At 40.3% G+C, this 13,681-nt stretch overlaps 1 protein-coding gene across 2 annotated transcripts in view; it reads right to left on the bottom strand.

The window, feature by feature from the left end:
* Window positions 1–13,681, bottom strand: part of LOC132821868 (arf-GAP with coiled-coil, ANK repeat and PH domain-containing protein 2-like) — a 164,717-nt gene that overhangs the window by 136,678 nt on the left and 14,358 nt on the right. For both annotated transcript variants that reach the window (XM_060834772.1, XM_060834773.1), the window contains exon 2: window positions 4,638–4,695. In XM_060834772.1, the coding sequence (XP_060690755.1) occupies window positions 4,638–4,695 (58 nt within the window). The remainder of the gene's footprint in view (window positions 1–4,637; window positions 4,696–13,681) is intronic.

The raw sequence follows: 13,681 nt of genomic DNA, 5'->3' as shown, positions 1-13,681 counted from the left end.
GGAAGGCTGGTCAAGGCATTAATCAAATTCAGCCTCCCCACTACTCTGGACTCACTCCAGTTTGCCTATCAGACCGACAGATCCATGTCAGATGCCATATCACTTGCCCTTCACCCCTCCCTAGAGGACCTTGACACCAAGAACTGCTACATAAGAATCCTACTCATTGGCTACAATTCAGCCTTCAACACTACTATTCCCTCGAGACCAATTACTCAACTTAGTGATCTCAGACTAAGCCCCACTCTCTGCAACTGGATCCTTAGGCCACAATCAGTGAAGACTGGGGACAATATTTCATCCTCACTAACACTCAACACTGGAGCCTCCCAGGAGTGCGTACTCAGCCCCCTGTTGTACTCACTGTATACCCATGAATGCATCGCGAAATACCAGACTGATGCCAATTATAAGTTCGCGGAAGATACCAAGGTCAGTCGAATCTCGGATGGTGACAAAATATACTACAGGCAGGAGGTGGAAGACCTGGAAAAATGGTGCACTGAGAACAACCTAGGTCTCAAAGCTGACAAAACCAAGGAACTGATTATTGACTTTTGGCGTGATGTTACTCATGCACCCCCCTACACATTAACAGCAGAGGTGGAATGAGTGGAGAGTGTCAAGCTCCCGGGAGTGGTCATCCACAACAAGCTTTCTTGGACTCCTCATGTGGACCTGTTGGTTACAAAGACCCAACAACGTCTCTCCTTCCTCAAGCAGCTGAGGAAATTTGGCATAATGGCAAATTCCCTTGCCAACTCTTATAGGTGTGCCATAGACAGCATTCTGTCTGGATGTATTGGCATGGGTTGGCAAAAGTAGATGGCATGGGTTTAAGGGTAGAGAAAAAAAATTTTAAAAAGGGACCTAAGGGGCAACTTTTTTTCATGCAGAGGGTGTATGGTGTATGGTGTATGGAAATGAGCTGCCAGAGGAAGTAGTGGAAGTTGGTATAATTATTGCATTTAAAAACCATTTGGATGATATGATTAGGAAGGGATATGGGCCAAATGGTGGCAATTTATTTAGGATATCTGGATGGCAAGGACAAGTTAGACCAAAGGGTCAGTTTCCACACTTTATATCTCTATGACTTCAGGAGACGTGCTTGGTGATAAAAGCTGGCTAACAATGAGTTCACAAAAGCCCAAGTCACATTCCTGGACATGGGCAGAGGGCCCCACAGCGTGTGAAAGTGAGAAAAAAGTTATTGGGGAAGGTTCCCATGTCAAAGGTGAAGAGGGCAGTACTAGAATTCCTGGGATTGGGTGGGTTTTATTGGTTGTTAGCATTGTGGAAGCTCCACTGATTGATTTAAATGCAGAAAATTTCAGTAGGCGGGGAACTGTCAGAAGGCATTTGACAGCCTGAAAGCTTTGTTAACCACTGCCCGAAGTGTTAGCGACACCTAATTAAACCAAGCCATCCAAGGTGGCTATCGTTGCAAGTGACGTGGGTGTCGGTGCTGTACTATTGCAAGATGATGGAAAAACTATTGGGCATTTTTCAGAGAAAACTAAATGATCATCAACAACAGTATCCCACAACTGAGAAGGAAACCTTGAGCTTGGTGTTGGCATCACAACATTTATATTGTTAAGAGTGCGTCTGAGAAGTGTTTAAGTGGATCAATCATCACCCCTTAATTTTTGGAGAAATTTAAAGAAAGATTCCAGACCGTTGTTTCAATAGAGCTTATTATTGCAACCATTCAATTTGAAAGTTTTACACGTCAGGACAAGAGAACATAATTGTTGACTTATTATCATGACTTTGGTGAAGATAGATGGAAAAGCATTCAGTGGCATGAATTAAATGGACCAAAACAGAACGTAGTAGTGAATGATTCTGAGCATGCAAACAATGTACTGTTGTGTACGAACAACGTAAGAATGAGGGTTTTCAAAAGTGAAATCATCTTTGTATATTGATGTGTTTTACTTTAAAGAAAGAGGGGAGGTGTGACAATGCTGTGGCTTTAAGAAGTGGTTTCTTTTAAAGAAAGATTGAATGACAGGTGCTCAACAGCTTGAGGCACCTTGGGGTTGTTTCATTTTCCTTTTAAAAAAAGATGCTGGAACAATAGAAGCAGCCAAATGGGTCCAGCCAGCTTTCACAGAGTTGCTAGTTGCTTTTACAGGTTTCAGATTCAGCAGAAGCCGCTGGAGTTTTGAAGTAGAAGCTTCCCCTCTTGATTACAGCTAGGAGCTAAGATTTCTCTCCCTACTGCATTCATTGCAGGCGATAAAATCTGACTTCTGAATTTGCTTTTTTACCAAGGGGGTGTATTTGTGAGATGTTACTATACTGGAACAGTTAATTGGTAATACTTACTGCATCTATTATTTTGTTAAGTTTTCTAACAGAGTTAAGCTTCTTTTTGTCGTATTTAAACTATATTGTTTAAATAAATTGTGTTTTGCTTAACGTTGAGTAGTTTGACCAGTCACATTGCACTGAAACAACACTTTATATTTATTATTAAAAGTAGTTGTAGTTTTGGTCTAAGCCAAGTCTTAACATATTACAAAGGGTCTGGTCCATAACAAGAGGCAGGAAAATACATTACAAGTTCAAAGAATAACTCTAGGAGAGAACATGCTCCAGAAAAAGATCACAAATTATTGAAAAGGAATTCAAAGACATTGATTTAAACCAGTATATGACAGAATTTACAATTAAAAGCTCAGATTTCTGGGGGCTTCAAGTAATTGGAATGGAAACCAAGAAGAATGGATTCAGAGTAGCATCAACTTAAATCCAAAAACTGTTAGCAAACTGAAGTTAGTAAAAATAGGGCCTAACGTAAGACCATATGACACAGGAATAGAAGTAGGCCATTCAACCTGCTCCGTATTGAAATCATGGCATTTCTATAAAACTCTTGATTCCCTTACGATTAAGATTTTGTCTATCTCAGCCTTGAATAAACTGAAATGACCCAGACTACTCTCCAAGAGAGTATGTTCTTTGTCGTCTCTGTCTTAAATGTGCAATCCCTCAGTCTGAGAGTTTAGGACCAGCGGACATATTCACCCACGTTGGGAGAAAGACAACCTTTCCACATCTAACCTATCAACTCCTTCAGGAATCCTGTATATTTCAGTAATTTTGCCTCTTATTTTTCTCTATTCCAATGAGTACAGGCACAACCTATCCTTATTAAGACAGTCCCTCCATACCAACCTTCTCTGGACTGCCACCAATGCCAGTACTTTTTGTGTCATCCACAAACCTGGCTATAGTACATTCACTTTCCTCATCAACTTCATGATAAATATTCTTCATATATAATTGCAGCCCCAGAGCTGAGTCCTCTGACCCACGAAGAGTTACAGGGTGTCATCTGGAAAACGCTCCCCTCCCCTTATACCAACTGTCTACTAGTTAGCCAATCCTTTCTCCAAGTTAATATACTGCCTCCACCAATGGGCTCTTATTCAGCAACATCACGTGCAGTACCTCAAAACGTTTGAAGTGGGATTGGCTGGGCAGCCAAACAAAGTCATACACCATTTTTCAGATTTTCCTGTTGAGTCAAACTACTAAAAATGCAAATATATCTTGGAAACAAATAAAAAATTAAAAATTGGTACATGAACTAGAAATAAAATTCCTACCAAAGTAATAACTGGACTTTGATATTTAAAACTGAATGCATCATGAATGCTGTCGGTGCTATCGGGATGTTGCCTGTGAGGTCTGATTTAGTGAATGTAACTATGTCCTGCAAGCAGCAGATATCTCTCCCAATTTCAACAGAAGCTCATAAATGTTAGGAGTGTCAGAAGGGTTAGGGGTGTCATGATCATTTCTGTTGCCTACGTTGATGTCACATGGTCTGCCTGCCTGGTTTAATTCCTTTTGACTTCAGACGAAAGAAAAAGTCGGATACTACTGTCTGGTTTGCAAGACCATCTCAGGAGGCCAGTCAAGAGTCAACCACATTGCTGTTACTCACACGTATCACACATAAGCCAGTCCAGGGAAGGACTACAGATTTCCTCCCCTGAAGGGCAACAGTGAAAATATTTTTACAATAATCAATGACTTTATGGTCACAATTACTGAAGCTAGCTTTTAATCCACATTTATGATTTGACTTCAAAAAGTTTAAAGCTACCATGGTAGAATGTGAACCATTCTCCCCAGAGCATTAGCTCAGTGATGTAACCACCAAATCAGTCTTTCCACCTCACATTATTGGTTGTACATATTCACACAATCAAAAGGCAAATTATTTCAAAGGCCATCATAATTTTGTAAGATTAAAATACTTAACTGGACAATCTACACATATCTTTAGAAATTCTTAACAGTCTTCAAGATATGGTTCTGAATGTGTCTATATTGACATTTTAACATGCTATATACATCCTGTTAAATATTTCCTGCTGAGAGCAAAGGATCTTTGGCTCATTATTTCCGAGACCTTGTTGGCATTACTGTGGCACAAGTCCTAACACTTACTGCAAGGAAATTTGCATGTAACTGCACCAGTTTCTTACTTAGATATTAACATTTCTTCAATTATTTACCAATGCAAGGTAACACTGGTGTCACAAGTACCAAAGGAGATGGCAAATGACCCATAAAAAGATGTAACACTGTCACTTAAGTGTGACGATACACACCTTGTCTAGTTTTGACTCCAATTCAGCAAAATCCCCTTCAACATCTTCTAATCCAGCTCTGTAAAGAAAAGAACATAATTAGACTATTGTTATCATTTTGCTTTGCTAACAAGCCAAATTGCCTCCTTAGTCATTAATACTATTATTATTTAAGCAATGGATAGATGCATGATGTTCTCAAAGCATGCACCTGCCATAAATTACATTAATCAGCCAAAGAAAGAACTTCCAACCAACCTTTCTGAACAATGATGTCAAAAGAAAATGTACTTGATAATACATATTAGTCTACTCATGAATACTCTCATTATCATTACTGGCCACTACTAAAAGGATGCAGAAACAAAGACAAGGTTTTGATGCACAAACACGATTGACTGAACAAAGAAGAAAAAACTAAAATGACAAATCTAAGATACACATATTGCTAGTCCAATCAATCAGCTTTTTAGACTCAGCTTGAGAATTTACAATATGGAACTGGTGATAAAAAACATTGCTGGGAGGTCAATTTGCGGCTGTCCAGGATATTGGTCAGGCCACTGGTGGAATACTGCGTGCAATTCTGGTCTCCTATCGAAAGCATGTTGTGAAACTTGAAAAAAAAGAGTTCAGAAAAGATTTACAAGGATGTTGCCAGGGTTGGAGGAGTTGAGCTATAAAAGGAGAGGTTGAATAGGCTGGGCTGTTGTCCCTGGAATGTCAGAGGCTGAGGGGTAACCTTATGGAGGTTTATAAAATCACGAGGGGCAGGGATAAGGTAAATAAACAGTCTCTTCCCTGGGTTGGGGGAGTGCAGAACTATGTGGCAACTTTTTCATGCAGACTGTGAAACTTGTATGGAATGAGCTGCCAGAAGTAGTGGTGGAAGCTAGTACAATTGCAACATTTAAAAAGGCGTCTGGATGGGTGTATGAATAGGGAGGATTAAGGGATTTGGGCCAGGCGCTGGCAAGTGGCACTAGATTAGGTTGGAATGTCTGGTCGGCATGGACGCATTGAACCAAAAGGTCTGTTGTTTCCATGCTGTACATCTATATGATTATCTACCAACATAGGAGGCTGCCATTTAGCCCATTGTGTCTTCTCCATCATTCAGGGCACACTATCCATGCCAAGATGCTGTCTGGGCTAGAGAGTTTCAGCTGTGAGCAAAATTCACACTTCCTTTCCTTAGATTACTTAAGGTTGTGGGTAGCACTTGATGGAGATGTATAAGGTTATGAAGAATATGGACGTGGTGGATAGAAAGCCCATTTACCATTAGTAGAGGGGTCTATAACCAGAGGGCATAAATTTAAGCTAGGAGATAAAAGGTTAAGAACAGAGTTGAGGAAAAATGTTTTTCCACTGGAAAAATCACTTTTCCAAAAAACAAAGGGCAGTTCAATCAGCAGTTAATTTAAAGCAATATTTAGATATTCACTTGCATTGCCACTCTCCAGAGCTATGGACCATAAGCTAGAAAATGGAATTACTATAGTCACATCTTTGAACTGCGCAGACAAATGAGCCACACAGCCTCCTTTTGTGTTGCAAATATTGAGGAGATCCAAAACAATTACAATATTTAAAAGGCATTTGCATGGGTACATGAATTGGAAGTGTTTAACAGGGATATAAACCAAATGCTGGCAAATGGGACTAGATTAGAATATCTGGTCAGCACGGACAAGCTGAACCCAAAAGGGTCTATTTCTGTGCTGTATCTCTCTGATCAAGTAGCTCTGCCAATTTTTTGCACTAACATCCACATTTATCAATACTTTTAATATCCAGCAAATCTACAGATCTCTTCCTTGAAGACACACAATAACAGAATCTCTTTAATCCTCAGAAGTAGATAGATGATTCCCAACCCCGCCCCCCCCACCCCCCCCATCTGGTTCTGGAGTCAAGTCAGACAGGGGAAGCCTCTCTATCCTCCACCTTCCCCATCAAGCATTAAGAATTCATGTTTCAACAAGATCATCTCTCATTCTTCTAATCTAAAACTTAAGAGCAGGGTTTCCCAAATTGTAGGTTTCAACCCCCAGTGTAAAAAGATTCTGCAGTCACAAAATCCAAGGTAGCAATGGAGTTCAGAAGGAGTGTAAACAGCTGCTAAGCCCCTTTAATCCACTCTTAAAGTGTTTGGCACAGTCCAGTGGACAGATTAGATCACTTAGTGTGGAATCAGGTCCTTCGGCCCAACACGTTCTCACCGACCCTCCGAACAGCAATCCACCCAGACCCATTCCCCATCACTACTGCAATTTAGCATGGCCAATTCACCTAACCTGAACATTTTTGGACTGTGAGAGGAAACCAGAGCACCCAGAGGAAACCCACGCAGACACGGAGAGAATGTGTAGATCTTTGAAAGCTATCCTTGCTCCAAACGTGGCCAATGAAAAACGTACTTCTTTAAAATAAAGACACTGAAGTTTAAACACTTCCCATCATGCTCTACCTAACTACCACACTCCACCCACTTGTTCCAATGCATGTAGTCATTTGACATTGCTTATCATCTGGGTGTAGGGAATCCAATTAGTGTGAAACTAACATGTTGTTATGTTGTGGATCAGAAAAGCCAAATTTGCACTCCCAGCTGAAGGTGAATGTAATACTTCAACATTTCCTTTTGCACTCACATACTGGATATTTCCATCATTGGCAAAAGAATATTTTACAAAAATCATATCTCTAGCCTCAAAAATCTTGTTATTGGGAATTGCTAAATCAAAACAGTTAAAAATCCCTGCAGGTTAGGAATAATTATGTTGCTATGGAGACAGTTAGAAAATGCAGAGATACTATTTTGGCCCATACAAATCTGAGTCAGATGGCATTTATTTTCTCTCTCTCTCAACTGTAACTGGAATATTAAATCAAAGTAAATACCAAACCACAGAGATTATCTATATAATAGGAAGACCGAGACTAGTACGAACTGATGGTGACATCAGCTAGTGGCTGACGACTTAATATTGTCCCAAAACAAAGAATACAGTCAGAACTGGGATAAAATAGTTGCATTGAGGAGCTCTTAAATAAAGAAGGCTATAAATAGCACCCGAACAAAAAAAAGAGTAATACTCTGGATAGAACATTTTGCATCACTAATGAAATGTATATCTTCTAATTGGGTGTTTACATGCTAAAACTAAAATCAAAATAACCACAGAGCCTTAATATAGTAAAACACTGCCATCATATCGACTTCTTGAGTGAAAAACAGTGATCTGCTCTCATGTTGGAAACTTTGGCTATTTACCTTTGTCAAACATTTCAGCAGTGACAAAGATCATTGCCCTGAACTCTGTTTCAGACATTTCCAATTCATTTTATATTTAAAACCATAGCAAATAGTTTGCTTGAAACCTTTTGCAAGCTTAGCCATTTTAGTCAACATTATTCAATTATCATTTTGTTATAGCTCTTTGGTACTATTTCATTGACAAGCATTATTAAACAAAATACTTTTCACAACCCTTCTTATGCCAGATGTCACTGATGCAATGGGTTGCACAATTCAAGAGGCCAACAGAAATCTAATCTGTTTTCTCTCAATGCAATAGTATATTACACAAGGCTGAAAGTAACTTTTCAACTATAGCAAAAGAATCGAGGCATAAAACATACATGTAAGTATTTTGAAATATCAGCAATATGGCGGCACGGTGGCACAGTGGTTAGCACTGCTGCCTCACAGCGCCTGTAGACCCGGGTTCAATTCCCGACTCAGGCGACTGACTGTGTGGAGTTTGCACGTTCTCCCCGTGTCTGCGTGGGTTTCCTCCGGGTGCTCCGGTTTCCTCCCACAGTCACAAAGATGTGCGGGTCAGGTGAATTGGCCAAGCTAAATTGCCCGTAGTGTTAGGTAAGGGGTAAAAGGGGTGTATGGGTTGGTTACGCTTCGGCGGGTCGGTGTGGACTTGTTGGGCCGAAGGGCCTGTTTCCACACTGTAAGTCTAAGTCTAATCTAATCTAATGTCATCATTAATCCCAATATTAATCATGACAATAAATGGGGTGTAGGTTTGCTCGCTGAGCTGTAGGTTTGACATCCAGATGTTTCATTACCTGGCTAGGTAACATCAGTGGTGACCTCCAAGTGAAACGAAGCTGTTGTTTCCTGCTTTCTATTTATATCTTTCTCCTGGATGGGGTTCCTGGGGTTTGTGGTGATGTCATTTCCTGTTAGTTTTCTGAGGGGTTGATAGATGGCATCTGGAGCTACACGCGGATGAAAAAAACCATTTCGACTAGGACAACACATCTACCCTGGGACAGGCTAAGCAAAGACATGCCAGACAATTCCTAGAGGCCTGGCACTCCAACCACAACGCCATAAACAAACACAGATCGAGATGCCATCAACCAACCTCTCAGAAAATGAACAGGAAATGACATCACCACAAACTCCAGGAACCCCATCCAGGAGAAAGATATAAACAGAAAGCAGGAGACAACAGCTTCGCTTTACTTGGAGGTCGCCACTGATGTTACCTAACCAGGTAATGAAACGTCTGGATATCAAACCTACAGCTCAGCCAGCAAACCTACACCCTAAACCTCAACCTGAGCTACAAACTTTCACAAACCTTGCAGGACAATAAATGAAAGCTATTCTCTTCACTATACTTCAGAATCAAAGTTCAAATTTGCAAAAAAAATGTCATTGGCAACATTTTGTTCAGCTCCTACACTTGTGCTTTCAGCATATTTGCAATTTCGTATTGTATCACTATGCATAAGTAATTTTGCCTCGTTAGTTGGGATAATAGTCAGTCAATGCTGTTAGTTAGGGATTAAAAAGATTCTAATTTTTAAATATTCTAATTAGTTTACTCACCTCTCGCCACTAATGCTTTCCCCTCAACCAACACCACATTAACTGCAATCATGTTGCCATTTGTGGGTCAATGGGTTGTGCAATATATGGCAAAAATTTTTTTTAAATTTCAAAGAAATTAATTATGCAAAAGAACTTTCAGTTGTTTCCATGTGTTACAACACTACATAAATGCCAAATATTGATTTTTTTCTTAAATAATAAAACTTCAGTTTAGAATACCAAAAAATGCAATAGCTGCACTATCTTGGTGAAACTACAGTATTCAATCATTCATTAAAAGTGGGCATTTTGTCAAGTGCAATTCAGCAACAGGTTCAATTCCCCCACCTGCTGAGGTGCCATGAAGTTCCCATTTTCTCAACTTCACCCCTTGCCTGAGGCATGGTGACCCTCCGTGTTAACTCACAACCAGTTGTCTCTCCAATGACAGAACAGCCCTATGATCCTCTGGGACTATAGTGACTTTAACATGAGGACCTTAATAACAAATACAGTTGGTTCTGCTATAGTGTGATTTCTTCAACGCAAATTGGCTTTAACACGACTGAAGAATTTAGACTGTTTTGTAGAACATGAACTTTCCTTATCTATATTTGGTATAATGCAATTCCAGCCCCATTAGTTCAAATGGGGTGGCTACTGCTTGACTTTATGAGAGATCATACAAGAATGAACTATCATGTCATATCAAAACATATCCTACACCTTCCATCAGATAGATTCAAGGAATAAACAGAAAAGATTACATTAGATATGTTAACTAAAAGCACGAAATGGCAGGCTCACAATATTTAGAAGGGTCACGCTTCTCAAAATCAAGTAAATAACCGGACATGTAGGCCATTCAACCAGCAAGGATATATGTTTCTCCTGCACTAAATCTTGGCATAAAATTGATCCATGAAACAGTAACACAGTGCTACCAGAAGATATTGGAGTAGAAGTGGTCATTTGGTCCATACAGTCTATTCTGCCATTTGATCATGGCTTATATGGTTCGCAAACCCATGCTCCTGCCTGCTCCCCATAACCCAGGTTAATCAATCAATGGTTCCTCGGTCTTAAATACACTCGATAACTTGGTATCCACAGCCTTCTACAGCAGCAAGTTCCACAGATTCACCACACTCTGAATGAAGAAATTCCTCATCTCTGTTTTAAAGCGTTGTCCCTTCAGAGACTGAATACCTAACATCACTCCATACTTTGATTCAGTCTTGGATATTGCAAGAAAGAATCTCAGAGGTGGGCAGAAAACATGACAGGATTCAGTAGGAAATGCATGATGGACTTAAGACACCCTCCACCACCACCAGACACCTGGAGGAAGAACGCCTCATCTTCTGACTCGGAACACTTCAACCCCAGGGCATCAATATGGACTTCACCAGTTTCCTCATTTCCCCTTCCCCTACCTCACCCCAGTTCCAACACTCCAGCTCAGCACCGTCCCCATGACCTGTCCTACCTACCTATCTTCCTTTCCACCTATCCACTCCACCCCACCTATCTACTCTGACCTATCACATTCATCCCTACCCCATTCACCATTGTACTCTTTGCTACCTTCCCCAACCCTTTCTCCCCACCCCCACCCATTTATCTCTCCACACTGCAGGCACCCTGCCTCTATTCCTGATGAAGGGCTTTTGCCCGAAACATCGATTTTCCTGCTCCTCGGATGCTGCCTGACCTGCTGTGCTTTTCCAGCACCACTCTAATCTAGAGACTCTGGTTTCCAGCATCTGCAGTCCTTGTTTTTACCTTAAAAATTTGGAACCAATTACAGCTCATCAGAGCAGAGCCTCTGAGTTATGGTCCTGGCACCACCCAGGACTGAATATAGCCTCATTTCTCCTTCTTAAGAATATTACTAATGAAAAGTCTGGGTAGCAAAACACCATGTCCCTCAAGTACAACAAGCAGCTGTTCACATCAAGTCTCTGCAGATGGTTAATCCTGTCAGGTGAATCTCTAACCAGATCGTGATCATTTAGAACACATTACTGGAATTTCAAAAAAGGTTAGTAGCGAGGACTTTCCTAACAACGCTCATATACAGAACTGGAGTCTCAGCATTACTGTTTGCTGACCTTGGAGATGGTTATAGTGCTGAAGAGATAGACACCCACTTTCTCCTCGAATATGACTTTGCATTGTGCTCTGCAAATTGTTCCAAGGATCACAGATATTTTAAAATTTTTTTGCAGAATGCTGACACCACTGGACAGAAGAGCATTTATTCCACTGAAAATGGCTTCAAATGCCTTGAACTTCTGCAGTCTGTGTCATCGATAAACCTACTATTCCTTTAGGACAAGAGTTTTAGGATTTTGACTGAGCAAAAGTGAAGGAAAAGCTATACAGTTCCAAGTCAGGATGGCAGGCAGCTCAGCTAGGAACTTAGGAGGTGGTGTTCAGATCCCTTGCCCTTTACAGTGGTAGAAATTTTGGGTTTGAAGATGCTGCCGAAGTAGTCAGAGTTGATGCAGTACATCTTGAAGAAGATGTTGCGATTGTGGCAATAGTAAAGGAGGGAGTGAATGACTGAGGATGTTGGAAATTACAGTGTTGAGTTCTTGAAGCTGCACTAATATAGGCAAGTAGAGAGAATTTCAAATCAATCATTCTCCCAATTTACGTCTTATAGATGAATAGCCTTTGGGAACTCAAGAGGCAAGTTACTAATCTGTTGCTGACCTTTCCCTGTCGACGTGTATGGCTGGTACAGTTCAGACTACTCCTACAACAAGAGCCAATATGGAGACACCCTTTGGCCTTTCTGATCTTCTAATACAGACCAAAGTCAAGCTTGTGGTAACTTCTGCAAAGTCTTAATGAGGAACTATGGCCCTCTGACCATAAAACAAAAGGGACTAGAACCTGTGAAAAGACAGCCTTGGGCTGCATGCACTAGATAAAATGTTTTACATATGGTTTTGCACTTTAGCAATTCACATTATCTATTTTATACAGATTTTAATACTATAAAAAAGTATAATAATAAAAAGGGAAAAACTCCAGACAGGCCAATTACTGCTCCATCAGCCTACTCTCAAAACAGCAAAATAATGAAAAGGGATCATTAATAGTGCCAACATGTATTCTTGAATATAGTGTCCACTAACACTTAGCGTTGCATTACATAGTATAGGTAGACAATCCTTTATCCAAAATCTGATGGCTTTTTTGTCAAGTTTTTTTTCTTATTAACAAAGGTTGTTTGGCTTGCAAACAGTTAAGCAAACTCCACACCCACTCGGTGTGTCACTCAGATGCAATGTGTGGGAGTGTGGCCCAGCACTGGCAGGTCTCAATTCTGTTTCAGGGCCCATTTTACTCTGTGCATCTGCTGTTTGGTAAGATTTTTTAAAATTTCACCAAGCTGTCACTTATTCTGAAATTCAAAAACCAGCTGGTCCCTAGCATTTCAGATAAAGGATTGTGCACTTGCAACTGGATTTCAGAGATGAACCATGGTGAGAAGGATTGCTCTCAATATCAAAGTTTGATTCACCAGAGTGCAGCAGCTAGAATTACCGGTTTCACAAATTCTTTAGCAACTCAGTCACATTTAAGGACAGTACAAGTTGCTGTATACCAATCATCTCAGTATTAGAGAAGCATTGCAAGACTTAAGGCAGTGTCCTGGGTCTAAACAGCTTTAGCAAATTCAGAAGTGACTTTGCCCAATTGCACGACTTAAAAGTGAGATTATTCATTAAGTGAATACAATGTTTAGCTCTATTCACAATTCCTCAGATAAAGCATCAACTCCTAAAGCCTTTTAAATGATGTACAAGTTACACATCCATTGCGAGGCAAACTATGCTTCATTTGCCAGGATGGATGCATAAGCAACAACTTTCAAAGAAGCTCAACCTCATCCACACAAAAACACAACGAACAACATTTCAAATGGGCGAAGCATCTAAGCACCAGTGATGTACCCAGACTACAATGTGCATCATTTAAAAGATGCATTGTAGTAATGCTCCAAGGTTTCTTCATTAGCTCCTTCCAAACAACTACCTAGAAGCATTAAATTACAGTACTCCAATTTCCCAAGAGATTCACATGTCATCACGCCATTGTCCTTTCATCATTGCTGGGTTAAAATCCTAAACTCCCTACTCAAAAACATAGAAACACTTTTCCTTCATTACACAATTGTAGCATGGCAGCAGTTCTACATAGGCAT

Source organism: Hemiscyllium ocellatum, chromosome 13 (assembly GCF_020745735.1).
Source record: "Hemiscyllium ocellatum isolate sHemOce1 chromosome 13, sHemOce1.pat.X.cur, whole genome shotgun sequence".
Lineage (NCBI taxonomy): Eukaryota > Metazoa > Chordata > Chondrichthyes > Orectolobiformes > Hemiscylliidae > Hemiscyllium > Hemiscyllium ocellatum.
This window is presented reverse-complemented; position numbering and strand designations above follow the sequence as displayed.